Source organism: Mycteria americana, chromosome 13, assembly GCF_035582795.1.
Source record: "Mycteria americana isolate JAX WOST 10 ecotype Jacksonville Zoo and Gardens chromosome 13, USCA_MyAme_1.0, whole genome shotgun sequence".
NCBI lineage: Eukaryota > Metazoa > Chordata > Aves > Ciconiiformes > Ciconiidae > Mycteria > Mycteria americana.
The window spans coordinates 7,487,028-7,514,780 of record NC_134377.1 but is presented as its reverse complement, the minus strand read 5'-3'; the positions used below and the strand labels follow the sequence as shown (position 1 = coordinate 7,514,780).

Sequence of the window (27,753 nt, the reverse complement as noted above, 5' to 3'; positions counted from 1 at the left end):
AGAGCGTGATGGTTAAAAAAAAAAAAGGGAGGGGGGTTGATTTTGCTGCTTTTATTTTTGCTGAATTCTGGTTTATTTGCTGAAGAAAACCTATTACATTGTCTGGCTAAACATGGAATGAGAGTGCAAGGATGTTGAGGTTTATTTAAGATGACCTCTCATTGGCAAATACATTTAAATGACAGCTCTCTTATGGGCCTAATTCCATTTCTGAAGAAGATGTTCTGGAAAAGCTGGGGCAGAACTGCCTTCAGGAAACCCAGGATTCTTTAGCCTGAGGAGAGTTTGCTCGAGAATAATTGTCTCCCGCACTAGCTTCAGGCATTAGCATAACTTTCATCTCTGCGAACAGAAATAGGCTCAGGCTTAAATACCTTTGGTATGTTGCTGAGTAAAATGTTGGTAAGGTGCAAGGTTCGGTTTTAACTTGGAGGATGGCAAACAAATCGTGAGGCCAGGCTAGTCAGGTAACTTTTTAACTGTGATAATCCTACTGTAGGCTCATTGTCACTGTCTCACCTAATGGAAGAGAGAAGTAACTAATGTGGATGCTGCACAGAAACTGTTTTTAATTCCTTGTGGCATAAAACCATTGACAATGGCTGCAACTACAGAAGCCAGAGCTGGTCAGTTAGGACATGCAGGTAACAGTAATGATTTCCTTTATTGTGGGCTTCCTGATCCCGGTTGCAAATGGAAAAAGAACCTGTATTTCTGCAAGTATATTTTCATTTGTCTTCAGGCAAGAAAACAGGTAGTAAGTGCTAAACCAGAACCTTTTATCTGACAAGTTCCCTTCCTAAATACCCCTTGTTATGTGAGTTTTACTTCTCTGCAGTCACCTTTAAACAATGAGTCAATGGATTTGCTGCATTTCTACTAGTCGGAGACCATAACCCAGTATTGAAAGGTGGGAAGTCAATCTCAAGGCTGACCGCACTTATCAGGCAAAGACATACATATCCCTCTCCAGCATCAATGTGACACTGCCGCTGCCTCTACCAGAGCTAAATCTGTTCTGGAAACGAGGACTTCAGTTTGCAAAGCTGAATCTGGCACTTTCATGAACATTAGGGCTGAAACAGAAGAGAGGGAGGTATTGTCTGTCCCCGTTGTTTGTCGCGAGAACAGCCCTGGGTTGGATTGTTCAAAGGAGAAGACTTTTTGGCACAGAGTATGTTCTGTTTCTGGACTGCTCTTGGGAAACGGGGTAGAAAAGAAAGTTGTGATGGGAGGAGCTATCCATGGCAGGAGTTTGTCAGGACATGGAAAATGACTTGGTGAATTATGAACACTGTGCATGAGTTAAATATACTTAGTGGATATGGTTTGTGTAAACTGAAGTTCCTTTTTCTCCCTTGAGGGCTGTTTGAAGCTCTCTGAAAGCAGAGAGGAGAACAGCTAGTAAACTTTGTGCTTCAGAATTGCAGAGAAACTGCTTCTTTCATCCATGGATCAATCTTTTGTCAGCCCTAACACACTGGCTGATGGCTTTAGTGTATCTCCACTGTCACCCAAAGGCACTTCTTGGAAATGAAACCCGGTGGCTCAATAACTTGTCACCTTTCCCATCACTCTGGCCTAAGCCTAGGAGTGGGGAAGAGGAGTGCTCTACCAGGCTCAGCAACATTTAGATTGCAGTCACACCTCCCTTGGGAGTCAGTAGCTGGTCTTTTGTGAATTATGATGTGTGGAAATACAGGATTTTATTTTTGTAAATCCTCAGCTGGGTACAAAAGCTGACGGCAGGACCCCTGAGCCCAGCAAGAGAATGCCAATGGCAGAAGCATGCACAGCCTGTTACATCTTTTTTTTTCTTCACTGTGTCTCACCTTTCCTTTTTTTCCCTTCTTTCCTTCTACCCTTACTTTTCCATACATTTTTTCCCCCACCTACTCACTTTTTTTTGGCAAGTACACAGGATCTCCTGAACGAGTAAGGGACAGCTCTTCTGAAGAACAGGAGTTACGGAGCCCTGCTGCACTTCTTCTCTAGGGTTCTTCAGGAAACCTGTCTGCAGATGGCTCACAGCCCCAGTGCCAAAACAGGCACCAGCCTTGCGACAGCTGCAGCTTTGGCCAACGGCAAATAACACCAGTGACAATGCCAGGTAGGAGAAAGTGGTCCGTCGTCTGAGTCACCTAATATGCGTGTGATTTTATCACCTCAGACTGTAGTAAAGTAGTTGCATATATACTGTGAGACCTAAACATTTAGCAGAAAACCCTGTGGGGAAAATTTAGCATGATTGCCATAGTTTATTTCCTGTTAATTGACACTAGGGCTCCATTGTGAAGATTCTGAACAAAAGTTTGAGGTTCAAACTTGAGCATGAAAGAGTCTTCCTTTTTGAAATTCACTTGACTTGCACTCTGACTCCCTTCTGGATTATTAGTGTTTCAGATTTGGAGCCCTCTTAAAAAACTTGGGCAGCTTTGAAATGTATCAGTGTACAGTGTGAGGAAATTATCTCAGAGGAGAGGCAGAGCTACTCTCTTTTGTCCCAAGAGACATTTGTCCCAAGAGACAAATGAGGATGAAGGGAGTGGGTAAAGAGGAAGGCTTTGTGTGTTGTGTTAGCTGTCTGGCACGTTCTGTTGGTAGTTGCACTTTCCTTCTAGTGGAGCACTAGGTAAGTTCTAGTATCAACCCTGAAGTGACAACACTCAGTTCTGCTTTCTCCCGCTGTGCAGACACATGTTCCCTCCTTGCAACTACTAGCTTCAGGCCTGGATCCTCACTCTGTCTCCCTGGTGCTGATGAACATCATACCTTTGGACAATGCCCACCAGAAGTGAGAAGCTGTTGAGAAGGCTGATCCCTCTTTCCTCAGACACTCTGTCCAGATTCTCCAGCTCTTAGGAGTCACTGGAAGAAAGAACCAGTCTCCTTCCAGAGAACTAAGATCACCAGTAAAGCTCTGAAGCAGTGTGATCATGTAAGAGAAGCCTGGACATTTCCCTCTGCTTGAATCTGTGTCAAATGTGTAGTGCTGTAATCCACAGTCCATAAGTAACCCCTGGTTACTTTGCACCAGGAAGCAGTCTGTTCGTCTGCCAGTAGAACACACATTCTTCTTCATGGTCCCAGAATTCATTTAGTGTTCATTCGAAGAATCATAGGAATAAGAGATGAGCAGATATCTCAGAGCCTTCTTTGCTGGTCGTCTGAAGGCAGGATTGTTCTCTGCAATACCACTGGTTTGTGCAAAAATCATTTAGAAGTCTAATACCATAAGAGCTTTGCCTGTTATTCTGTGAACGGGCTGCCCTTGCACAGCTGGTATGTTTTCTCCTGGATACTCAAATTGCTTCTCTCTCATTTTCGTCCCTACTAGTGAAGATAATTATAACCCTTTGTAGCATATTAATTCCCCTGTCATCTGTATGTTTACACCCTGCAGACATGTTCATTTCCTCTTTGCACACAGAGCCATCAGTCAGTCAATGAAGCTTTACTTACCAAGTCTTCTAATCTTTTCTGATGTTCAGTTCATCCAGTCTCCCTCCAGTTCCCCAGTAGCTTTGATAATGAGGTGATACAAATTACATGTAGTTTTACCAGTTCATTTTACAGCAGGCTAACAGAAAGAAGCCCTGCCACTTCCCTGCTCAACTATATGCTATTTTCACATATGCATCCTGTGGTTATATTTGGCTGCTTTTGTTTCCTAGTTGGAAACAAAAGCATCACACTTACTGCAGAAAACCATATGAACTATCTCTATATTGTAGCCTCCTTAATATTACCATGTTTTTAATAGGTGGATATGGCTGAACAGCACTGTGTTCAAAAGAAAAATTTAAGTGATACTAAGCAACTCTTAGGGGAAAATCTGGAGGGGGGGTGAGGAACTGCAGTTGTCATCAATTCCTCCCTTGAACAACTCCTTGACAATATGATGTGATGGGAGGAGGAGTAGTTCCATCCTGGAGAGGAAATACAAGACAAAGAGAAAGACATAATGGGGGACCACGAATGGGCTTAGATTTCAAATTTTTGCCTTAGGTTTCTGATAATCTAAACCAGTCCTCCCAAACTGCTGTCATAACTTCTCCACTTTGTCCTGTAGAGCACAAGTGCTCTTTAAATCTGGTAGGCTCCCTCTGCTCTGTGAGCAGTTATTTAAAAATTAAGTAGAATACTGCAACTTCTCCAAAACCACAGCTGACTGAAGGGATGCAATCAGGTTTGATGCCATTGTCCAGTCCTCCTGATTGCTTATGTTGTCTTTGGCTCCAGATCATTTTGCACTTGGTGCACAAATACCAGCCCAGGTTCCATGTGGTGCTGACCAGCATGGATGCCTGCACCTTACCCTGAAGCACGATAGCTGCCTTTACATTCCTAGAAATTATTTTTATGGCTGTGACAGCCTATCACAATTCCAAGGTGACCTTTTTAATGTCCTTTTTTTCACTCCATCTTTGACTTCATGTGCGACAAAGGAACATGTCTCAATGCAAAATGTGCATAAGCATGGAGAGAGGCATGGGCAGAAGTTTGGACTCTAATGCCGTTAAGTTAGAGTATATATACAATTAGTATAATTGATCATTTTTCCTACTGTAGACATAATAAACCCCCCTAGAATCCAGCAATGGAGTTTTGCCACAGCTTTGTCCAGTAGAAGCCTTTGAAACCTCAGACGGTTGCAGTGGGATATTCCCCAGAGTGCAGGAGTATTCTCAACATTTCTTCTTCTAAGATTGCTTCAAGTTAGCTCTTGATCACCCAGAATTCATGTGGCAGGAACATTGTGGAGGGGCAGGAAAATTAAACATTGAATTGTCCTGTCATAACCAGTCCTTAACAAGTGTATGTGAAACGTATCTGAAGACTTGCTTGATCTTGCTGCCTGTTTTTCCATCCTAGTAATTTTTTAACCCAGTCTTCTGGTTTCAGCCCAACTTGGCAGCAGTGTAGAAGTCACACAGGTGAGTTAGGCCCTATGGGTTTCTTGAAAATGCTCTGTCTGAGGGAATGACTGCAATGTGAGTTAACATAATAGTAGACAACAGAGAATCCAAACAGAAAAGCTCCTTTCTAAATGCCTCAGTCATGAGAAAAGCATCAGTCAAAGCTCAGGATGGGCCACAAGGTGCACGTTGTGGTAAATGCAAAAGTGGAGCATTCCTTGCACCCTGTGATATTCTGGCTGTTTTGTGTTTTTACTTTGTAATAAGAGGAAGAAACTGAGCAGCACCAAGCAAGCTAACAGCAAGGAGGAGGAGTGCTATGAGCTCCTTGATGGTGAGTCCAAACCTGCGTTGCAGGCGGACTTAACTCTCACCGAACCTGACCCCAGCAGTAGCTCCCTGCAGAAGCTTAAACCAGTAACTGCAGTATTAGGGGGTGGCAAAACCAGTGACCTCATTATTGATAACCATCTAATCTGTGCTCACAAGGAATGCTTGTTCTCAAATATGACTTTGATTTCCTTCTGCACACTCCCCAGCACTCTTCTTAGCAGAATTTAAATATTTCTGTTGAATTTACATTATATTGTTGTTTGTATCTACATTTGATTGGCAGGCATAGATTAGGTTGTAAAGTGCCAGTCACTTAAAACCAGTTTTGCCATCACAAAAGCAAAGGTTATGTTTTTAAGAATGGTACCTATTATGTGTGTTAGTGATCGCTAGGTTAGAGAGGAGAAGAAATCTAAGTAATTTATGCCTAAGTAGATGAAATCCAGTGTTTTCAGTATAATGCAGTCATTGCAGACCTCTGTTGTCCTCAGTCAAGTGGAACTTGTCTGCATAACCGTTCAGATAGCTCGAAGCCATGCATTGTCTCTTGGTGTCTCAAGGTATTGCAACCAATGTATTTAAATCATTCGAGTGCCTGATATTCTTAACAACTTAGAAGCATTTGTCCGCTATAGTAGGGCTAATTTTTAATTTATTTTTCTAAACACATCTATCCAAAATGATGCTAGGCTTTTATATTCACAGCAGGGAGCATTGTGAGGTTTAAATATCCCTTTAATCACTAAGGATGTAATAAAAACAAGAAGAGTTCTTTGAGCTGCAGAGTGTTACCCAGGGAAAAATCTACTCTGGAGCTTACAAATGTGAGCTGAAGAGACAAACTGGGCAATAAAATCCACAACTACGGACCAAACCGGCTAAAAGTTGGTCTGTAGCTGCCCATCAGGAGCTGAGACTTGGAGGGGGGAAAAGGCCATTCAGCACCTCTAGAGCCATAAGAGCCAGGTCATAAACATTTCACAATCTGCTGGGTAGGGGGAGGGAGCTGTGGGTCTGTGATCCTGCCTGGAGTTTGTACCCTGGCCCATGACTGCAACAAAGAACGAGTATGAGGAATTTGCCAATATGAGAAGAAAGGAGGAAAAAATCTAGACAAATTAGGGATTGCAGGAGAAAGTGGTAGCTGTGATTGATTATGTCAATTCATGTATGTTTATGACAGCCTCAGCCCACTGCTGATTTGAGGAATCCGTGAAATCTGACAGGTGCTTTTTTCTATTATTAGTGATGTTGAAGGATTCTTACCTGAATATTGTTACTGTGGACACCAGTATCATTTTGCTGCCAGGTGATGAACAAGCTGGGTGAGAAAAAGTACAGCTTGGAGTTTACCCAAGGACTTTCTGCTTAAAATTAATACATATTTCCAGCTCTTTGTTACCGACTTCAAACTTCCCTACAGATTATGTGTGTCCCATCATAATGCTCTATATCAGCTTTCAAAAACGGTCTTGCGGGATGTACTGCGTGAATCTGTCTTGGCATTCATCTCTTTTAATGGGAGACCCTATAAATAGCTCAGGTCAGACTCTACAGGTTAGCTAGACATCCTGTGGGTTTGGTTCCCTTCTTCCTGTGAGATGTATGTGCAGTTTTATGTATCCTATGGCTATATAATTATTTTATAGTTCTTTTTAAAAGAAATTATAAGTAATACTGTAAAAGGAAAAAAAAGCAGTAATAAAATCTTAGTAAAATGAAACATGATTTACTGTAAAATGCTCTGAATCAAAATCTACTGCATATGGTTTAATTGTTCTCTTCTCTCATGCTTTCTGGTAATGTTAATGATCTTCCTCAAAAAGTTCTTTAGAGTCAATAGTGCTGTTAAAGGAGCTGAGCTCTACTCAGCTCTGTAGAGCTCACAACAGTTTGTATTTTTAAATTCCAAAACCTTTAAATCTTAACAATTTTCATTTGCTCTTTGAAGATAGTTCCTTTGATAGGGAATTATACTGTTTATTGATTTCCTGTTTTGCTTAGAACCTTACTGTGATGAACGTATGTGGAAACTTCCTTAGGAATCTGATAGAATAAATCTGTGTTGGCAAAACAAAGTAACTTGCAAACTGACTTGCATGATTGAAGTCTGGCTTTTTATCTGTTGGTTTCGTGCCTTTACAAATGCTTGCGCACCAACAAAAATAATCTGTTGTGGAAACCAAAGTAGCATGACAGTGTACCTGCAATCTCTCAAGTCCAAAAAGTTTAGATACAAACTTCTGGGCTTGGGCTGCTGCTTTTTCCTGAAGAGATCAGCTTTTTAACTGAGATTGCTGAAGCACTTGTCAGCTGGGCTTCCTTTCAGCAAAATCCATTCTGCTTAGGATTTTTTTCTGATCTCAATTCATGGTTAGGTAAACTGCCGGCAATTTTTAAGCTCTGCATAACGCTTCTCTTTGCATATGAGTGCGTGCGCATGTGTATAAATATAAAGGTATTTATGTATGGATGTTAAGCCAGAGCTGTTTGTTGCCTATTTTCTAAGGCTGATCCTTTATGGCTCCTGATGGAGACCAGCGGGTTCTGGCAGGGCTGCTGTGTCCCCAGGTGCGGGGAGGAAGAGAGCCGTCCCCAGTGCAGGAGAGGAAAGGTAGCACTTGCTGGGTGCTGCTTGGTGGCCCTTTCCTGTGCTGTGTTGCAAAGCTGTTCTTGCTGCTGTAAAGTCCTTTCAGTATGTGCTTTTTGTGGATTTGAGTGGGACAGAGTGCTGAGCTGTGTCTGGGAAACACAATGGGTCGACAGGAAAACAGTGCACCTAACATCAGGAGTCTGTGAAAACTTGAAAGAGCTCTAGACAGAAATATTTTGCATTTGACTCTGGACTGTAGCCTTTGAGGCCAAACTCAGACTTCAGTGTTAAGTGGCTGCTAAGTATTTCCCTTCTTGTCTCAATGCTAACTAACTGCTGGGAGAAGCGGGTGCATATTCCAGGAGGGCTGGGGAGGGCGGATATGATAAAGGGGAGACAGAAGAGCATCCTCTTTGCTTTAGTTCAGGAGCACGGCTTTGTGGCCAGATACCTCAATCCACAAACCTGCAAGAGGAAGAGCCTTGTGTTAAACTTATAATGTACAACTTTTCATTTACATGAGCCACTTTCACATGTTCCCTTCCAAAATAGATCCCGTCACTGCTGAAATACAGCCTCCTTCAGGGTGGGCACAGGCATGTGGCCAGTCCCCACAGCACACTGTGTCTCTGTCCAGAGAGCCTGTTGTGAATTAGCGTTGAGCTGTTACCAACAGGCCCTCTCCAACCGTTTTGTTTTGCCAAATGTGATTTTTGCTTTCTGAGAGCACAGGAAAATTTGGGGGTGATACAATTTGGGGCTCAGCATGGGGTTTTCAGCCCTACAGAGGTCTGCCTTCTGTGGGGCCCCTTGCCACGGGTCCCAGGGTAGGAACGTCTGCATGGCAATGTACTTGTAACATGCCTGAAGACACCAGGCAACTTTTCCCGGGAAAAAGCAATCAAACCCAACTGTAAAAAGGGGGGAAAAAAGGTGCCATGTCCCACCATCAGAAGAAAATGCTGTGTTACGTGAGCTGCCATAAGGAACCAGGTAGGAACTGTTCCTTATGCTACCACATGATAGGAAACGATACATACTACTTCTTCAGAGGATCTCAAAACGCTTTGCAAGCTTTTACCATTCCTGTAGCTGCCCGCAGAGGCTTGCTCACAAAGCTTGCCCAAATTCAGACTGTGCCCATGCCATCAGAGCTCAGCCGTTCTGTCCTGACTGACTCTGCTCCGTTCACTCGGTCCACTCAGTGCTGTCTGAGGAGTTGCACTTGTATTTCCTTTTTTTCCTGTATGAGATGTTGGTCACTGACAAGGAACCACATGCTTCGAGGCTGGCACAGCTGTAGGAGCAATAGTTTCATCAGGCTTTTTCTCTGCAAAAACATTGCTTTTCCCCACGGCCCTGTGTGCATAATCAGGCCCTGTTTGCTCTGCAGCGAGCTGAGCCTATATTTAAGGGGCAGGTTCGTGGATTCTGAAGCCATCTGGAGAGTCTTAGACCGCTTCACGTTTTTAATTAAGTATGAAAATAAGTAGCTATCAGTGTAGGGCTATGTATTTATTTTATTTTGGGTCCTGTTAATGACACACTGTCTTTCCACATTTTCAGTATTCATCCCGTGCGGATGGCAGAGTATCCTTCGTAAAGAGTTGCCAAGATGCTCTGGGACTGTGGCCTACGTGTGCAAGGTGGGAATCTGCTAAGTCACATTTAAATGGCAGTAAGGCTGTCTTCATGTTTCAGAGGAGAGTATCTCTTAAATGCAGTTTACACTTCTCCATGTTATTTTTTCTCACTTGCGCAAACTCAGGCAGACACCACTGCTTCTCTTAAGCCCAGTTTTGTTAAAGCTGATTTGATAATGCTTTCTCACAACCGCGTGCACAGAGGGAAGCCTGCAGCGGTTGGATTACTGGCTACTGCACGGGAGTGCTGATACACATGAGCAATAATCCAAGACTGGTTCTTTCAAAAGATTATTCTGTTGCATTTCAGCAGTCTCCCAGGCAGTAACTTTATGCCTGGCACTTGAGCTTGCTCTTGGGGCAGAATGCTGTCCTGGAAGTTCTGCCTGGACAGAGGTGGTGGTGCATCCTGCGCAGCCACTTGCAGACTCAGATCCTGCTAGCCGAAGCCTCCTGCTAGCCGAAGCCTCCTGCTAGCTGACACACATTATCTGTTCTCCCGCAGTCTGAGAGCCCCAGACACCAGCCAGAGATGGGAAGATGATCACCCCGTGTCAAAGAGCTCCCAGCTGACAGGGAGGTAGGAATGGGGGGAGGGTATGTGTACAGACCCTACAGGGTCCTGTTGAGTGTTAAGGGTTAAAGCTTCACTTAAGGCGGGAGAAGTGCCTGAAAACATTTGCCTTACTACAAAACCCAGAGGGGAATGTTTCTTTCTAATCACCTTCTCAAAGAGATGCAAAGCAAAAGCTCTTGGCCTCTGCTTTTGTCATCACACATCCCCTCCCTTCTGTGCTGCCCTACCTCGTCCCCTTCAGCATAGCAGGAGAGCCTACTGTTAGAGCTAGGCACAGCAGGATTTTTACCTGCTGCTGTAAATGAGCTTGGAGCAGAGCTGTGTATGTCACTGACTTACACATGTCAGATCCACTATCTCTCCCATCCCTTTCCACCCCCCCAGCCTCCAATTTGCCAGTGAATTGTTAGACACCAGCACATTCACCTCTGACTTCCCAGCAAACTGCCTGAGGGCACTCCATGGACAGACAGACAAGAGAGTAATGTGTTAAATTCCCCCTTTGGTAGTGATGAATTTCACGGGGATTGCTCCTGTTAGCCACGCTTTCCAGCAATAGTAGCAAATTCACTTTTTTTTTTTTTTCACTTTTAAAACCTTTCCAGTGCAACTAGAACGGCTGGGAGAAAGCTAGTTGTTAACTAGTCATGGGTAATTAATGACTCCACCTTCCCCATCAATCAGCTGGGAAAAGCCAAAAGGATTTGAGTACTTGTAGCAAATGTGTGTTCTCTAGACATGCTGATACGCAGTGTGCAAATGAAGTGGCAGCAGGAGACCATCTCATACCCTTTTGTGGAAGAAGCAGTAAGTCATGATACACATCCCACGTTCTTGTCAGGTGAAGAGTCTGAAATTCCCCGTGCTGCTGCTGCTGTTGTGCAGTTTCTGACTGTGTGGGATGTTGATCCATCTTGCTGCTAGCTTGAATCTGACCCAATTTTTGTTCTATTTTTCCTTTTCAGATTCTGATTATGGTTGTCTTTTCCTCTTTCTACAATTAAAATACTAGCATTAGAAAAGTGGGACGGGGGGGCGGGGAGGCAGATTTGACCTTGATACCGTTTTCAGCTGATCTTTTCCCCTCTGATTTATTTTTCCACATACGTAATAAATAATCTCCAGTTGAATGACAAGCTGATGTTGCTCCACCACATGATAGTCTCCTCCTCAGTGTTACTGAGACTCCCCAGTTAGCTGAAGGAGAAGAGCCTGTGGTCTTCTGTCCTATCCAGTAGTTTTAAAGGGATGTCAGGAAGGCTGGATGCGGTCCTTCAAAGGTGCCAGGAGCCAATGGACCATCTCCTGCTATAAAATCCTCCTCAGGACTTCTCAAACTCTCCAACCCCTTTCTTTTAAATGTTCTTCGTTGCCACACTACACATTGGCCTTTCTCTCCCTGCCTAGTACGGGGATGCCTAACATACAATATACTGTTGAAAAAGAGCCTGTCCCTCCTCTGGTTAAACTCCTCTGTCCTCTTTGCATGTTCTTGCATTGCCTGCTCCAAAAGGCAGTAAAAGCAGAACTAAAGGGATGTTGTTCGGTTATAGAAACTGACTGAATAAATTCAGAATATGTTTTGCGTGTCAGACTAAAAATCAGATGTCCCAATAACATCACTGACAAAATAAAAAAATGTTTAATTTATTGGGAGCAAAAGTAGACTATGAATTAGCTCCAGCCTTATAGCAATGCTCTTTGAAATGAACAGAGCTCCTAAATTTGCTGTGCAGGATCCAAGACTGGCCCATTGAGACTGATACCCTGCTTTTGACCTCCTCTTTTTGAACATCTTTGACCTGTAAATGTTAGTATAGGCATTTCTGTACATGAATGCATAGAACTCCCTTCTTCACCGAGGTGTAGTGGCTGGTTTGTGCCCTGAAGCATGAGACTTGATTGCCGTCTCTTAGCACTTGTAAGCACTTGTAAGTACAAAAGCTAATGGTCACACTTGCAGAATAAACTAATTAAGGGAAAATGCTCAAGTCCTTCAGTTTCTGCTCAGCGTTCTGTTTAGTAAGAGCAGTGCTTTGAACAAGGCCTAAAACCAGTGCCTGATCCACCACGAGACTCTTGGATCACTTGCACTAGCCCTGGAAGGTGCCAGCCGAAGGAGCTTGGTGCCAGGAAAATGATACGGTAGCATGGCTGTGTCATTAAACAATTCCAATTTTCACTCGTGAAGCTCAGCTGAAAAGATACTGCATGTAAAGCAGCCTCAGTCCTGAGCTTCAGAACAGATACGGTGCAGCGGTGAGGACCCTGCTGTAGAAAAACAGTGCGGTAGGAAAATTAACTGCGCAGTTAAAGGCTGTGAATGCAGAGATTGGGCAGGAAAGTAGTATCATCAAATATGTTTCTGTTAGTTGAGAAGTCATCTGTTGGTGAATGAATGTGTTGCTGCAGCATCCCAATTGTGAGAGCAAACTTTACCACAGACTGTTAATCACCCACTTGGGAAGGAACAAGCTCGATACAGTCCTGATTCTCATACCAGAAATCAAGAGTAAAATGATTCTGTGCTCTGGAGATGAAAATTATATCAAATCCTTGGAATAGCCAGAAGGAAATTTATTCTGCTTGCTGTTTAAGGGAATTTTTTATTTTGTAGGTAAGTCTTCAACTGGTGTTTTTGGTCTTGTCTCTATTTGTTTAAAAGTGCGTTAGCAGTAAATCAAGGTGCATTTCCCCTGTAGGGTTTCCTGTATGTCAAAGCCATGTTAATTCTCTTTGATTTTCTTCCCTTAGCCCCAGCCATTGCTGCAGATCCTTCCTCTCTTTGTCCCTTTGGACATCAAAGGATTGCCAGGGGACAGCCCTGGCGAGAAGCTCCTCCCTGCTCATTAGCCTCCATAAAACAGGAACTCACCTTGGCTAGCTGCGCTTGGAGTCCCATCCTCATCCCGGTCACTCTTGACACTGGATCTCAGAAGGAAGGGCTTTTGCTTGCTTCAGGAAATCAGACCTGCTTTTGAACTGGACTATTTTGGCTCCCCCCCCATAAGAACTCTGGTGGCTCTCTCGGCTGTGCAACCTCCTAGACTCCACAGTACATGGAAAAATGCAAGCTTTACCAGGTAGGTAAAGGACTGCCTCCTTCTCCTTATTGCGCGGAAAGATACTAGACTTATGCCAAGAGCGTACAATCATTTTAGAAAGAGAACAAGTGCTCCTGAAGGGTTACCAGCATTTATTGTAATGTGTGTGTGTGGCTGGAGAGGATTTCTAAAATGGGCTTTTTTTGTAGGAATAGTTGAGAAATGGTGGTTTTGAATGTTCTTTGTGAGCCTTGGAAGATCTTTTGTAAGGTAGCAAAGGTTTACTCACAATTGTGTCCAAAACTCCCTTATCCGCATCACCTTGTGCGATGTGATTGTTCACTGAAGGCTAGAGGTGTTATTTGTATCTTGTCTGCAAAGTACCCTGAGCTCCTTCGGGTTGAAGGCCACAGAAGGTTTGGAAATATTTGTTATATTGCTAATAATAGTTCTGATACAAACTATCTGTTTTTTCTTTTGTGTTTTTCTCTGCCCTTTGAAAGTTTAAACCCCAAGCAGGCATACACCACCTCTACCAGGTTCATCCCCGAACACAGGGTTTTTGTGATTTCCTTAGGGGTTTATTTATGTTTTTCTTCATCAGTCAGTCTCATAGCATGTTGTTAACCTCTTCTGTGTGGGGCATGATCACATTGGGCCCAATGACAGATGTGCATTGGGAAACTAAGGGCCAGTCCAGAGGTACTGCATTTGTCAGTAACTGAAACTCAAATTTAGTCTTGGGTTTTGCTCTGCATTGGAAGGAAACAACTATTTACCTAGTTCAGGTATGCAGTTCACATACGTGTTGGAGGTGGCTGGGTATTCTCAGCTTCCTTTCTCTACTTCTGCATTGTGTTGTTTCATTCATAAGCAAAATTCACACCTTCACTGTTGTTTTGGGTTTTTATAAAGCAGTCCATACTGTGTTGATCTGATTCATACTGATTTCTGCCACTTCAAAAGAATTTTGACTTGAAAAGCAAAAGAGCAACAACTAAAAAATCACAGACTGTATTACAGTATTTTATCATATTAAAGATTCCAACTATTGCAGAAGTCACCTCATTTTCTTATTGAGTTGCTTCTGGTGTATGACCCCACCCAGCAGAAATATTCCAGGTGATGACTGGGTGCATTGGAGAGGTGAACCCATTGCATTTGTAGAAACACCATACTTTAGTTATTGCCAAAAAGCTTTCTGGTTCTGCGAAACGAGATTCCCTCCAGAGGGTCAGGGTGTTTCTACTGCCATTTATAAGGTCAGAGGACATGGGGGTTTTTTTGCTCGTTGGCAAGATTAATTTATCAGATAGCTTTATATATTGATATGCATTTCTTCCCTGTGGAAACTGGATAGCTGTTAGTGTTGGACTTCTTCATCGAGAATTTAACAGCAATAAATGTATAATAACTGATTATAGCGAAGGTAAGAACCATACCTTTTACCCTGAAGTTTTCCCAGTATTGCAAACCCTATCCCATACTTTGTGGGAAGTCTGCAACTGATTTTTGACATTGTAACATTGTCTCAGTAATTGACAATTAATTGAGGTACAGCTTTAGGTGAGTGGATTATACTTTAGCATCTTCTATCCAAAGATCTTAACACCCCACCCCCCCCCAAGCATTACTGAATTGACTCTCATTTCTCTTTCTTTCCTTTCCATCTCCAAGATAGGAAAAGGATACGTACAGCCTATTCTAGATACAGAAACTGAAGGACAAACTGCTCTTATTTGTATAAGGACATTAAAATCAAGCATGAAATAGATTGAAGATCTCCTAATTTTCATGCCTATATCATAGCAGCTATCTTCCTTTTCAACTTAATCTTGGCATAAGGAATATGTTTTAAAATGTGCCACATGTACTGTTACCACCATAATGATAATAATAATGAATACTTTTAAAATAGCTTACAACTACAATTCCTGGAAAGTGTTTAAATCTCTTTCAAATAATACTTAAAAATAAGTTTATATAAGAAGAAAATAAGTACAGATCTAACATGTTCAGTTCAGTGCTTGGACATCCTGCTACAAACCTCTTCGTGCTGTAGTTTCAACATGCAGGCATCTTTGTGGGAGGAATGTGTGCGTGAGTCCTGGCATTAGTTACATAGGCACAAACTAGGAGTGAATTTGAAGTGCCTTGCAAGCCAGCCTTTGGCTCTGCAAAGAAAATCCAAAGTGGATCCTACAAATGGATCCACCACTGCAGAATCCCGCTGAAGCCAGTTGCACATGGCTGTGTAGTCAGCTGTGTGGATACATTCGCAAGCTCACACCATTGCTGGGATCCAGATCCCAATGCAAACTGTTAACGTCCTGTTTTTCAGCTTCAGACTGTGCACACAAAACCTGCAGCATGAAAGACGTTAACTACATTTTTAAATCTTTGCTGCAATGTTTACTGTATGTGCCGCTCTTTTTTGCTGTCTCCTGTAGCATCTTGCTCATACAGGTGCATTGTGGACTCTTTTTGATGAAAAACAGGTTATAACATTTGCCTTTGATTTTTAATTCAGTATTGAAATCCTTTCACTTAAATTCCTCTTGATTTCATTGGAAGTCTCTCCTCAGCAAGGACTCCTGAGATCTGCCTTGTTGTAGTCTCATTTAACGGCATTGGAATTTGCTTACAAAAATGTTAATTGTAAAATTCATTTGGGGAAGGAGTGAGCATCTGTCTAGCTAATCAAAATCTGTTTGCATGTATTTGTGACTGGATGACTCCTGTGGGAAATCAGCCCAATTTTATTGTAACTCCTTTTGATACATGTGCTGCACTGAGCTACCGAATGCATCATCTCATGGCAGCTTTCATGTCTTTGCAAGAGGATATGGGGGAAGCTTTAGTAAGAAGATGTTAACAGGCTAATCTTAGTGAGCAAACTAGGTGTCACTTCTTAGCCAGTTCATTAATGTTGGATCAAAGCAGAAAAAAGGGCAGAGGATATTTTTTTAAAATGCCTGAAGACCTTTACAGACTGACAAAATTATGTTTAAATGTTTTTTACTTCCTAATACTGTGGGAAGAAGCCCTTAGACTCGCATTGAGTTGTTTTTGTGGAAAGATGTTGCTTTCTGAAAAAAGCTGATCTCCCTGTAAATAGTTGTCTACTTTTCACGCCTATTCTTTTGAAGACATTATTCAGGAAAGCTGTAACAATGTGAAAATTCCCTTATTTCTGATATGCTCTGAATAAGATCTGGTGCAGGCTAAGAGGCAGAAAAATCTCCCTTTTAAACAAATAGCCGTGCACGGCTGATAATGCATCACCCAGCAGAAGTGGCCTGCTGGCACTAGACCGAGGACAGTGCTGCTGCTGTGAGTGCCCCCGAGTCGAGCACGCTTATCAATACCTCGTTCAGACCGCAGGGCAGTGTTAATAAAGCCTTACTGGGTATGAAATCAGTCCACCAGTAGCTATATCAGGTCACATTTTTGACTTAAAACGGAACTGGTTTTTTGCCTGGGCTTTTCAGTATGGCAGCAGCAATCTTTTGCGTGTTACGATATAGTTAAGAGCTCCTATAGAAGGTTTTTAATCCAAACAGCTTTACAGAGGGGGTGGGTACCATCAACACCAAAGGCAGTTTCTCCAGAATAGTTCCCCTTTCCTCTTCCACAGGACCATAGTTAGTCCTCTGCCTGTAATAGAAAGTGCAGGCATATTGCAGGCAGCTCCTCTGATGTGCCGTGCTGTGTTACTGAAGAGGCACCTTCCACCACCATCACAGGCTCCTCGGTGGTCTCCATCTCCAAGTTCAGTTCAGACCAGCAATCCTCTTTTCAGAATATTCCATGCTCTGGCTCTGTCACCTCCCTTTCTTGCCGTCACTTACATTTGGGTCTCCTGTCTGTCCCGTTTTTGTCCTCCGGAGAGATTTTTCACCTCTGCTACCACCTATCTGTCACTTTCTTCCATTACCCACTGGTACACTTAAAATGTTTCCAATCATTTCAGCTTTCATTTTATTCTCTTGATAAAGTGTTTTGTGTAACCATAATCATACGAGAACAGGAATAAAAGTGGATTGTGGCTATCTGCCAGTCTCATTTTTGTAATGAAGGACATCGGGTTGAGTTTTTACAACACACAAATCTTTACAAAAGAACTTATCAACTAAAAACAAACCTGTTGGAAAAGCATTTATGCCTTCTGAGCCTACTAAGTAATAAAAAGCCTTTGAAAAAAATAATGGATTTTCTTTAAGAAAATTTTGTGGCACAGGCTCCCTAGTTCTCGGCAGCACCTGGGACCTTCATGGGTGAAGCCACAGCATTCAGCTCCCTCAGCTGAACCAGTACTGTGCACCGCGCGGTGGTTTGGGGCTGAGAGGTACCGTGGCCAGACGGGAGGAGTGAACGGCCAGGTGTACGGACCGCGTGTGTTACAACAGCGCGTGAAATTCAGTAGCTCCTTGTACTGGAGGGAGCTGGCACTGGAGGGTACTGGGAGGGCCAAGGTGGATGCTGCATCTGAGGGCACTGTCTCTGAGCGGGAGAGGCTGCTTCACACCGGCTCCCCTACTGCCTGTCTGAAGTTACCGTTTTGTGTCTCTCCCGGTAGACGTGAAAACGCCGTGTGAGGCACTTCCTTCCCCCAGCCTGGAGCCCTACCCGCAGAGCTCCATTGTGGTCACCCTCGAGGACATGGGTCTCTGGATGAAGTTTCATCAGATCGGAACTGAGATGATCATCACCAAATCTGGCAGGTGAGGGGAGCAGGACAGCTGCCCACACCACACCCCTCCAAGCTGTTAACAAAATCTCCGAGTGCTTATCTTTTTAATGGTGGCCCTTAAACTAGTTTTTTAGCCAATTATGCACATCTCCCTGCCCCTGGCAGAAGAATTGCACTTTCAGGATGTCATAGAAGTCCAAACTGTGAAGTGCAAAAGGTCACTGTGGGGCTGATGTGCTGAGAAAACTTCTGTACTCTTATCTCAGCACTTAACACTGATGTTCTTCCTGTCTGCGCGGTTGCTCTGGGAAGCGCTCTGGGCTTCCTTTGCCTCGGTCACAGGCAGCAGCACTTGAGCAGTAAATACCTAGTTTTGAGTCTGCATGTGCAGACGAGAACATGGTGTAGAATAGTAACGATCTGTGCGTGCAGACTACTCTAAAGTTTAAATGAGCCATGCATTGTGGAGCTTGCAGTGAAAGAACGTGAAATTGTGAAATTGTAATGTATTATGTCAAAGCTGCTGTGAGCTGAAATAATCCCTTTGGGTAGGGAGGTGGGTGTCAAAGCTTTTTTGCAGAGTCAGAAGATGAAAGTGGTGGCAGGGAGTACTGGAATGGAAAGCTAGATGTGCTCTTAGACGAGCGTGCATTTTCTACCCACGCTAGAAAATGCTCTAATCTATCCTCCAGGTCTGTGATAGCTGCAGAAGGCTAGGAACTATGTGCAAATTCCAAATATTTTATTTTAAGTTTCCCACTGTTGTGTTACAGGAATCAGGAGAACAAAAGCAGTAACAATGTCAGGCCATCAGTGACTGGTGCCCTGTTAGTGCCTATTCCACCTAAGCCCATAGGATTAGACAATACATCAGTAAAATGGTAAAAAAGTTCAATAGCTGGCCTGTAGAAATACTGCTACCAGAACTTTGCACAATAGTGAGTAAACATAACCTGCTGCTTGATCTTTGTAGAGAAATCCTTATAGAGGATATTTCATTTCTCCTTCAGACGAATGTTTCCACAATGCAAAATCAAAGTCTCTGGCTTAATCCCATATGCCAAGTACCTCATGCTGGTAGATTTTGTGCCAATGGACAACTTCAGGTACAAGGTAAGTACTTTAAATAATAGAAGTTATGCTGTCCTTCCATCTTCATTTGAAATAGATTAATCTTTATGCTTCACTGGCCAGGCTGATAAATAAATTGTCTTTGGACAAAGTTCAGAAGCGATTGGTGGATTTTATGCCTCTCTGGAGTTTTTGTCAGTTTTGCTTGGGGAGCAGCTGGAAAGGTAACTAATTTTCATTGTAAGCGGTACAGTTTTAATCATGATTAACGTCAGGCTTCTCTGACAGCCATTGGGAGAAAGAGAGGAAAAATGAGGCCTAAACTTGGAGCTGTTTTAGTAACATGATCATGGCTTATAAGAGAAAATCTGCTTCTTGTCAGGTCTGTGCTTCAGAGGAGTCCACTGAATCAACAATGAAGCAAAGTTGCTGGGGTTTTCCTATAATTAAAGTAATTTTTTTTTAAGCTCTAGATTTCCGTCTTTCCCTTCACAGTGGAATAAAGATCAGTGGGAAGTTGCTGGAAAAGCAGAGCCCCAGCTCCCTTGTCGCACCTACGTCCACCCAGATTCCCCAGCTCCTGGCAGCCACTGGATGAAAGAACCCGTCTCCTTCCAAAAACTGAAGCTCACGAACAACACTCTGGATCAACACGGGCATGTAGGTTGTAGTTGGCCTTTGTGCTGTGCTCTCTTGGAATTCATTGCAGATGGATGTTAAGGGAAATAAGTGAGATTTGTGAGGAATGAGATCGTGGCAATTAAAACATATCCAAGTGCCCTCTCTTCCTTCTTCAGCCCAGCCCTTGTGCTCTCTGAACTACCTGCAAGGGAAGGCTTTAGTCTGTACTGTCACTATCGAGGCATGGTGGAGACACCAGTCCCAGGCAGGCATCCCTGGTCTGCAATGGATGTCCTGGGAGTCTCCACGGGAGACTTTGCACAGTGTGTTGGCAGTGGTTGCACATCGAAACTTTCTCCTTTGTCTGTCTCTGTGTCAGATCATCCTCCACTCCATGCACCGTTACAAGCCTCGCTTCCACATTGTGCAGGCAGATGACCTCTTCAGCGTCCGCTGGAGCATCTTCCAAGTCTTCAGCTTCCCTGAGACTGTCTTCACTTCTGTAACTGCCTACCAGAATGAGCAGGTACAGTGTGCGAGTATTGCCCTTGGGCACGTTGCTAAATACTCTGTCTTTAGAAAAGTTGTAGAGGAAGGTGTCTCCTTCCAGGCTAGTCACCCTGGGCACCTGTGATTGACCGTGGAAAGAAAGAGGCATATTATGGTTCCTGTGGAAAACATCTACTCTGGGATGAGATGAATCATGCACCTTAATTGTGTTGAGTGTGCTGTCAGTGATTAACAGAACCCTAAATGCAGTAAAAAGTATGGGCAAAAGTCCAGATACAGATACTGACCTGTATATTTCTCTAGTCAGATGAATCCCACCCAAATTCCTGCTACCTTGGCAAAGTCACTTTTCTCTGTGTCAGTTCCTAATCAATAACGGGAGCTGCTAGGAGAGCTCAGATACTGTGGCAAGGGCATGCCCAAAACCCTCAGTGATAAATACTGAGGTGAAGGTCTTGAAACAGTAAAGAACCCAACCACTCACCATGATACTGAATCTTGTTCCTTTTATTTTAAGATTACAAAGCTCAAGATCGACAACAATCCATTTGCTAAAGGTTTCCGTGAGCATGGGAAGAACACTCGAAGGTGAACTGTTTTTTCATCTTAATTTATTTATAACTGGAGTTCACTTGTGAATTTTACCCAAGGCCATTGAGCAAAACTCTACCAGCTAGCTCTGCAGAGCCTGCTGCATTGTGTACACTGCATTTGCTTGTATCTGGGAATGATGTCCCATTGTGCAGCCTCCTCCCAAGAGACTTGGTGAGTGGGAGGAGATACAGGATTTCCTACAGAAATGTGGGAGGTGTGACAAATTTGAGACCTGCATTCCCTTGCAAGTTGGAGCTAGACTGGAGTCTGACATGTGAACAACAGTGATAATAGGAGTCCACAGTAGATCATTGTGTCTCTTTGAGATCAGCTTGATTCTGACATTTGGAGGCTCCCTCATCTCCTTTCCCTGTGTGTGGAAAAGCATCTCTTCCAACAGGAGATTTTGTCTGAAAGAGGGAAGATGGATACCAGTACCAGTGAGATCTTCTGTTTGGTCTGAGGGCAGCCAGTGGATGAGATGAATAAAAAAATCTTAAATGCAACCACAGATTGGCAATAGAGAAGGAAAAAATGTTTTTTTCCAAGCAGAAAATGTTATGAAAATATCTGAGATTTTGTTTTGTGTTATTTTATGCCTGAAAAAAATCTAATTTCCTGATGAAAAAGGCCAAAACTGACTCTTTTTTACTTAAACTTTGAAAATGTCATGGATTTTCATTCTCCTCCTAATAAGATCATTTCTGACTAAGCTTAGACTCATTTTCCATTTAGGAAGAAAGCTGCTTTCAAGTGAAAGATCCACTCTACTATACACGTACCTGCGTGTATAATATGTATATCCAACATCGGACTACACTTACAAACTCAGTGCCAAAACCTCCGGTGCTGAGTTTCCATGTTGATTGTGCCTTTTGTACAAACGTGAAGTGGGCAACCCCTTTACCGATTTATCCCCAGTATCCTGCGGGGCAAGGGCTCTCGCTGGAAATGTACGCTGATGGCAGGCGGCATGGCTAACCCTGTAATTCGACTATGGCAAGAGTATTCCCCGAGGGCCCATCAGGGTGCTTTGCTAGGAGAGGTGTAAGTCACAAAATGTCAGAGGTTCATCCCATCTTTTTGTCTCCAGGGCTTGTCCAGCATCCCTTGCATATTTACCTGGGGAAAAAGCTTACATACAAGCTACCCCCATGTCTGTTTCTTTCTCAGGGAAGGACGAGCCAAATGCCAGAAGCCTAGTCCAGCCAAGGGCCAGAAGAGGAAGCTGCCTGAGGAAAAGGAGTCTGGTGCTGAGGAACGTGGTAATATTAATCACAACAAACCTAGAGAATGATTTCCAAACAGTGCCCGGGCCATAGGAAGGAAAAGAAAGAGCAACATAGCTCTGCTGTGTCTCCTGCCTGGGGAGAGTGGCCTGGGTGGAATCCCTAAAGGGTGCTGTCTCTCTGATGGCTTTGAGTCCTGACTTTTTCTGGCAATGATCCACAGGAGCCTGCGCGCAAGTCGCTTGTCATTACTGACTACTCATCAGCTCTCTCACCAGCCTCCCAGCCTAGCCACGCTTTGTGATCGTAGGCTGTGCTTTCATGTTTTCTCTTCAGTAGTGATACGAGCTTGCAGTATCACCCATTGCTTTCTTCTTGGTTCTCATCAGTGCAGTTGTGCCAGTAACGCTGTTTGTGCAGCTGGGTTGTGGTGCAGATGGGGGAACTGATACCATTAAAAAAAAAAAAAAAAATCTTTACTCTTTCTGTTAGGTTGTTTTTAAGCTTGATCATTCCTTGCTCCCATTCACGGTGCTGCTTGCAGTAGCTAAGGAGAGAGGACAGGGCAGGACCGAACATCACAGTGTAAGGGCAGAAAAATGCTGCAAAGGGCTAGTCCCGTAAGGCAGTATGACTGCAGAAGAGGTATTAGTGTGTTTCCTTCCACCATCCTGCAATCCAGCTGCCAATAGACCATTGTGAGCTCTGGCTCTCTCTTCCCCCTTCTCATTTTTTTTCCATTCTTTCTTTTCCCCGCTATGAGTCAGATTTTGAGAAAGATGAGAATGCAGATGTGAAGGAAGAGAGTAACCCCATCGTGGTCAGCAGCGGATACCCCTTCTGGGTCTCGGAGCAGAATGGCAGCCATGCCTTTCCTGCAGCATCGCCGGTGCCAGCTGACCAGAGGGAGGGTCTGGCCAGAGAGCAGCAAGTGCCTACGCCGTCGTACCAGACATATCGGTGAGTCCCACCTCCCAGTGCTCATGTCCAAAGCCACCCTTTAACTGATGGGATTCCTCCTCTTCTACTGGGTATTTCCTAACAAAAACAGCCAGCGGGAGTGAGGAAGGATGCCTTTCTGTCGAACAGCATACCTGGGTGATAGGTGCTAGATTAGCATAGAGATATCTCCACAACAAAGCCCTTCTGTGTTACTTCAAACGCACTGATTCTGGGCATACTCATGTCTTAGTAGTGCTGTTTATTTCCTTGTCCTGAAATGCTCTCCCAGCCAGCTCTGTGTACCGCAGAACTTGCCTGTCCTTTGAAGGAAGCGCATTGGAGGAGTGGCAGAACTCCAGTGATTTTTTTTTTTCCCCCCCTTCTTCTTATCATTGCAGATTCAGGCATGAGTTATAGTGAGCCCAGACTAGAACTGAGCCAGAACTAGAGTAGTCTGGGCTTACCTTCTCTGGCATTTAGTTTTTCTGTGTGAATGACAGCGAAGCTTGGACTAAAATCCACACTAACAGTAAGATGATGCAGTAGGCAAGGGGAAGAGGGCATGCTAACAGCTTGCCCTGCCTTTCCCCAGGGGATCTGTGTGGGTTTTCAGTGGTTTTCCGCTGCGGTAGGTTTGACTCACTCTTCTCTCTGCCCTCGTGGCTCAGGTTCCACGAAGCCGGGGACAGCCAGCAGCTTCCCACCCGCGATGCTGCAACCTTGAATGATTTCCGGGCAAGGTGCCACCCCTTGGATCTCGCCACGGTGCCTGAGCACGACTCCAAACAGCTCCCAGAGGGCTTTGCCAACCTGCCTCCGCTCCCCCCGCCTCTGCCTCCTCCCCAGGACTACACAGGAGTGGTGAACATGGCTCTAGACTCTGTCGGGAAACCCGGGGCCCGAGCACCCATGTACAGTCCCTATGGCACCGAGCAAGGCCTCGGCCAGTGGATGGTGCCTTCCCACAGCCAGTACAGGGCAATGAGCTACTCGGCCTTCTCCACAGAGTACAATACACAGGGGGCTCCAGGACATGCCCACGGGACCATGGCAGAGTGGAGCCAGTACCCTCTGTTCCCATATGCCTGCTGGTGAATGGGGAACACCTTTCCCAATGAAAAGACTGAAAGACAATTGTAAATGAGATATTTGCTCTGGAGTGTTGATCTTGAAGCCTTGTCTACACTAGGCAAAGAGGCATCGCTGCAAGCAGTAGCATGGGACAGCTTTACTTCCTTGTCTCCTTGCACAACAATCCTCACTGTATTTCACAAGCAATGGCTAAACTGGTGTCTGTCCCAGCCGTGTCAGTGTGAGTTGGGCTGAATCAATGTGTTCTGCAGTGTTTTTTTTTCCCAGCAGGAGTAGGAAACCACAGAGGCTGCAAGAGCAGTATTTAAAGAGCTGCCGAACTCTCAGTCCTGCGCTGTTTGCGTCTCGCGTTTGGCAGTTTCCAAAATCCTTTCCTCCTAGGACTTGCATGCAAGGAGATAGGTAGGGGCTGAGGAGTTTTAGTAAGCCGTCCAGGTGGCCAAGAACCTGTAGAGAATTCTTGCAAAGATGAGCAAAACAAGCAATCGTGGTGCCCCCTTGAGCAGTTTCCTCACTTAGTATAGTCAAACTAAAGCTAGAGTCTTGCCTTTCTTCCAGCAGCATATGAGAGTAAAATACGCAGCAACGCCTGTGTGTCTGGAGCGCTGTCCCCTGTGCCCATCCCTCTTCTGTCACCCCTAGATTCAAGGTTAGTGAAACACACTCTTCTTTCTGCCGGTGGTGGAGGGAGGTTGTGCACGGAACGGGGGGGGGCTGCTCTGGGGGTTTCCAAAGGCCTGTGGTTGTCAGAAACAGGGCCACGAACAGCAGCGCTGGCTGCGTCACTCCGGCCTCTTCCTTTCAAGGGAAAGGAAATCTTTCACGGTGAACTTCTTCCTTCTTCCACCGCCTGCCACCCCTGGAGAATATAATTTGTAGTTGTGGTTACCGTCCTACACTCTGAGCAAGCTTTGTCAATAGACAGTTCTCACCAGCCTGGCATTGCTCATCAGGCATATACTTTAATTAATACCCTGTAGGTCCTGAGCTGTGTGCTGCATTGCTGGTGAGCTCAGCACCTCCCAGGCTGGTGGGCGAAGTCATCTTGCCACTGTTTGGGAGTCTGTAGGGATCTGCTTCCATGTTTAGTTACCAGAGCAGTTTCACCTCCGTTACCTCTGCGGTCCCATCGTGGGGAGGAGCTGTTCTGCCAGTGAGCAGCCTGCGCGCTGCCTTGCGAAGAGGATTTCTTTTTATCTTCATGTTAGAAGGCGGAAGCATCCCTGTTTGCCTAAGTGGCAGAATGGCCCTGGCAATGGGGTCTCGTTTGAGATAAGCTCTTTGCTTCTCAGGGACGATAGACCTGTTCCTAGGTGTTATTTAGGGAATGTTTTCTTGTAACACTTTAAATAAACTGCTGTGTGGCCTGTAGCCGTGAGTAGGCAGTGCCTGTAGCCATCAGTAGGCAGTGAGGTGTGTCGTTTAGCCTGTATGCCAGATGGTTTTCTCCGTGTGCGTGCGCGTGTGTGTAGCAAGGTGTTGTCTGTGAGCAGACCTAGGCGGATTTGTGACCACCGGTGCATCAGGACCGGTGTGCAGGTACACCAGGAAAGGCTGTGCACTGGTCTGTTCGGGTACCAGGTCAGCACTGTGCGTGTGCCTAGCGTAGAGCTGTGGAGCCGTGTTTATTATTGTTCAAATGACTTTGAAAAGTAGCCCTACAAATTTGTGAAACTCAACTACAATGACTACTTCCTTATTTAAATAGTAGACTTCTAACTGCTTTTGTTCCACAATTATGATATGTACAGAGCAGCCAAGTACTTCCCCTTGGCTTCACAGGATGGGTGTGAGATGTGCAGCATTTAAATAAAGGTCAGACTCCACCACAGTATATGTACATAATACCCTATTAGCCTCTCCTCCGATAGCACCCTGGCCAGTAGCGATTTATACCTGCTGTGCATGACACGCATGTGGATGTGAGTGACTCACTAAAAAGAAATCTGGTTGGGGAGAAAAATGTGGAGGAGATTGTTTTTAACCCCAGAATATTGTGATTTCCTGCTGTCCAAATGCCAGCTGCATGAAGGCAGGTCAGCTGTAAAAGACTGTCGTCTGTGGATGTGGAAAATACTCTGTCTCTGATCATTAGTAGTTGATTTTGCCACCACTGTTTTCCACATCTTGGAAATCAGATGAGAAGGCTGGCTAGGGAGTTCGGTGCCTTGAGCCCTGTGTGCAGGGGCCCGGAGGGCGGTACTTTCTGCCGGGTCTCTGTAGCGGAGGCAGTCCTCCTCGTACCCCACCGTGATCGCTGCCGGGGCCATGCTAACAAGAAAAGAGAAAGTAATGCACCCCCTCACAGGCTACTTGGGTAGATCTGTTTCTTTATCTTTGAAGTTGGGTTGTATTTCCCTCTGTCGCAGGGTGCTAATGAGGATGAAAACCATGCTGTGGTGAGTATGAGGAACTGAGGAGAACTGGGCAGCACAGGGAAGCAAACCCCTGTGCAAATATGGGTGTAATGTTCTTTTCAAACCTTCAGAATAGCTTTGCGAGTGCTGCTGCCCCATGGACCTGTCAGTAGAGCTGGTTTGGCAGGCAGCTCTGCACCAGGCTAAAACACTCAGCCTTGTGCCTAGGACGAGCCATTAATTACTCATCAGCCTTCTGTTGCAACAGGACTCCTTGCCCTTCTTCAGTGAATCATCTGGCTTATTAGAAAAATACCTTTACTTTCCTCACTTGCCTGTCTCTGGTTAGAGACTGCGGCTTGGCTGGTTTGTGAAGTCTTTGGAAATTTCACCCGTAGGTGTGTGCTCTGGACTCTGCTGCCGCCTCCTCCCTTTGCAGTTCCCACTGTCTTGTTTTCTTCAGCTGTGGCATTTAAAAGTCTGTATGAGCTCGACTGAAACGCTGTTTTTGCACGCATGTGAGATAATGTAATGCCTCTCTGACAGCTTCAATAAAAGGAAATGAGACGTGTGGAAGGCGGGCCATTAAGAGCAATAAAATGAACTCTAAAGTGTGGTTTTTGTGCATCTCTTTCAAGCACACCAGTGGCTCCACTTTAGTCATGTTACCTGGGGCCAGTTTGTACATGCATGACACACGCTGTTGATCTCGGCATTCATTGTTCTGCGCAGCGTATTCAGCAAGCCCCGGGTTATCTGCTTGCATCGCTAGATGTGACTCAGTCTCTTGCACTAATTCTTTGCAGCAAATTGTTTATTTTCTCTGCGTTTTCTGCTCCTCTCCTGCAGAGGAGTTACATAAGGATGAGGGCAAATGGACTATAAATGGGATCTAGGTAAATTTCCTATGGGAAATAAAGATCCTGGTTTATTTTGGTTTCTCCTACTGGTTTTTGCAGCCTTAAGCCTTGTCTGACACTGCTTCAGTGCAGATGGGAATGGCAGAAAAATGCTTTCTTGCCAACGCTGCAGTTCTTCCACAGGCAGCCGCATCTTGGTGAGCAGCCGCAGGCTCGGGAGGGTGCCCACCTCTCCCCACGCCTCGCAAAAGATACATCGAGTCCTCCTGGGGCTGCAGGGTCCCCTCTCGCCTGGCCCAGGATGTGGCGTCTGCACTTGAACCCACCTGGTCACCCTCTGGCTCTCCAGAAGACGCTACCAGCTGGTTTCAGTAAGAGCTTATCTGATTTCCAGGAGCTGGAGGGAGATAGATTTGCTCAGCTGGTAAAAACCAAACTTGCCGTCTGGTGCCATCAGATCAGCCTCCTTGGCCCAGCCGAGCCTGGAGGGAGCACTGCTCACCGGCACCTTCTGCGGTGCCTGGCGTCGGCAGTGAGTCCTCGTTGCACGGTGTGGGGCAGGGTCTGCCTGTCCCTGCGGGGGCTCGGTGTGGCCCAGAGAGGCTCCTTGCCTGCAGAGAGGCATGGGGACATCCTGGGGAGCAGCATTTCTGTGCCCAGGTGGGCTGGGGCATT

The 27,753-nt window shown here is 44.9% G+C and overlaps 1 protein-coding gene across 2 annotated transcripts; it reads left to right on the top strand.

Moving 5' to 3' along the window:
* The first annotated feature begins 1,992 nt into the window (after positions 1-1,992).
* LOC142416618 (T-box-containing protein TBX6L) lies at positions 1,993-27,014 on the top strand. Of its 2 annotated transcripts, XM_075516376.1 has the most exons (11): positions 1,993-2,110; positions 9,412-9,491; positions 12,820-13,148; positions 17,689-17,833; positions 18,813-18,915; positions 19,369-19,533; positions 19,874-20,020; positions 20,522-20,592; positions 21,772-21,863; positions 22,595-22,787; positions 23,438-27,014. In XM_075516376.1, exons 3-11 carry the CDS (start codon positions 13,133-13,135, stop codon positions 23,862-23,864), a joined length of 1,359 nt encoding a protein of 452 aa, XP_075372491.1. In that variant the 5' UTR covers positions 1,993-2,110; positions 9,412-9,491; positions 12,820-13,132; the 3' UTR covers positions 23,865-27,014. The 2 variants fall into 2 exon arrangements, with proteins under 2 accessions (XP_075372491.1, XP_075372492.1); XM_075516377.1 differs by lacking the exons at positions 1,993-2,110; positions 9,412-9,491 and having other exon boundaries at positions 12,779-13,148.
* Positions 27,015-27,753: the final 739 nt, after the last annotated feature.

Excerpts from the sequence above, each read along its gene's own strand:
- LOC142416618 (XM_075516376.1), top strand. Across the intron at positions 19,534-19,873 it reads CTCTGGATCAACACGGGCAT|ATCATCCTCCACTCCATGCA; the intron begins GTAGGTTGTAGT and ends TCTCTGTGTCAG. Across the intron at positions 20,593-21,771 it reads CATGGGAAGAACACTCGAAG|GGAAGGACGAGCCAAATGCC; the intron begins GTGAACTGTTTT and ends TTTCTTTCTCAG.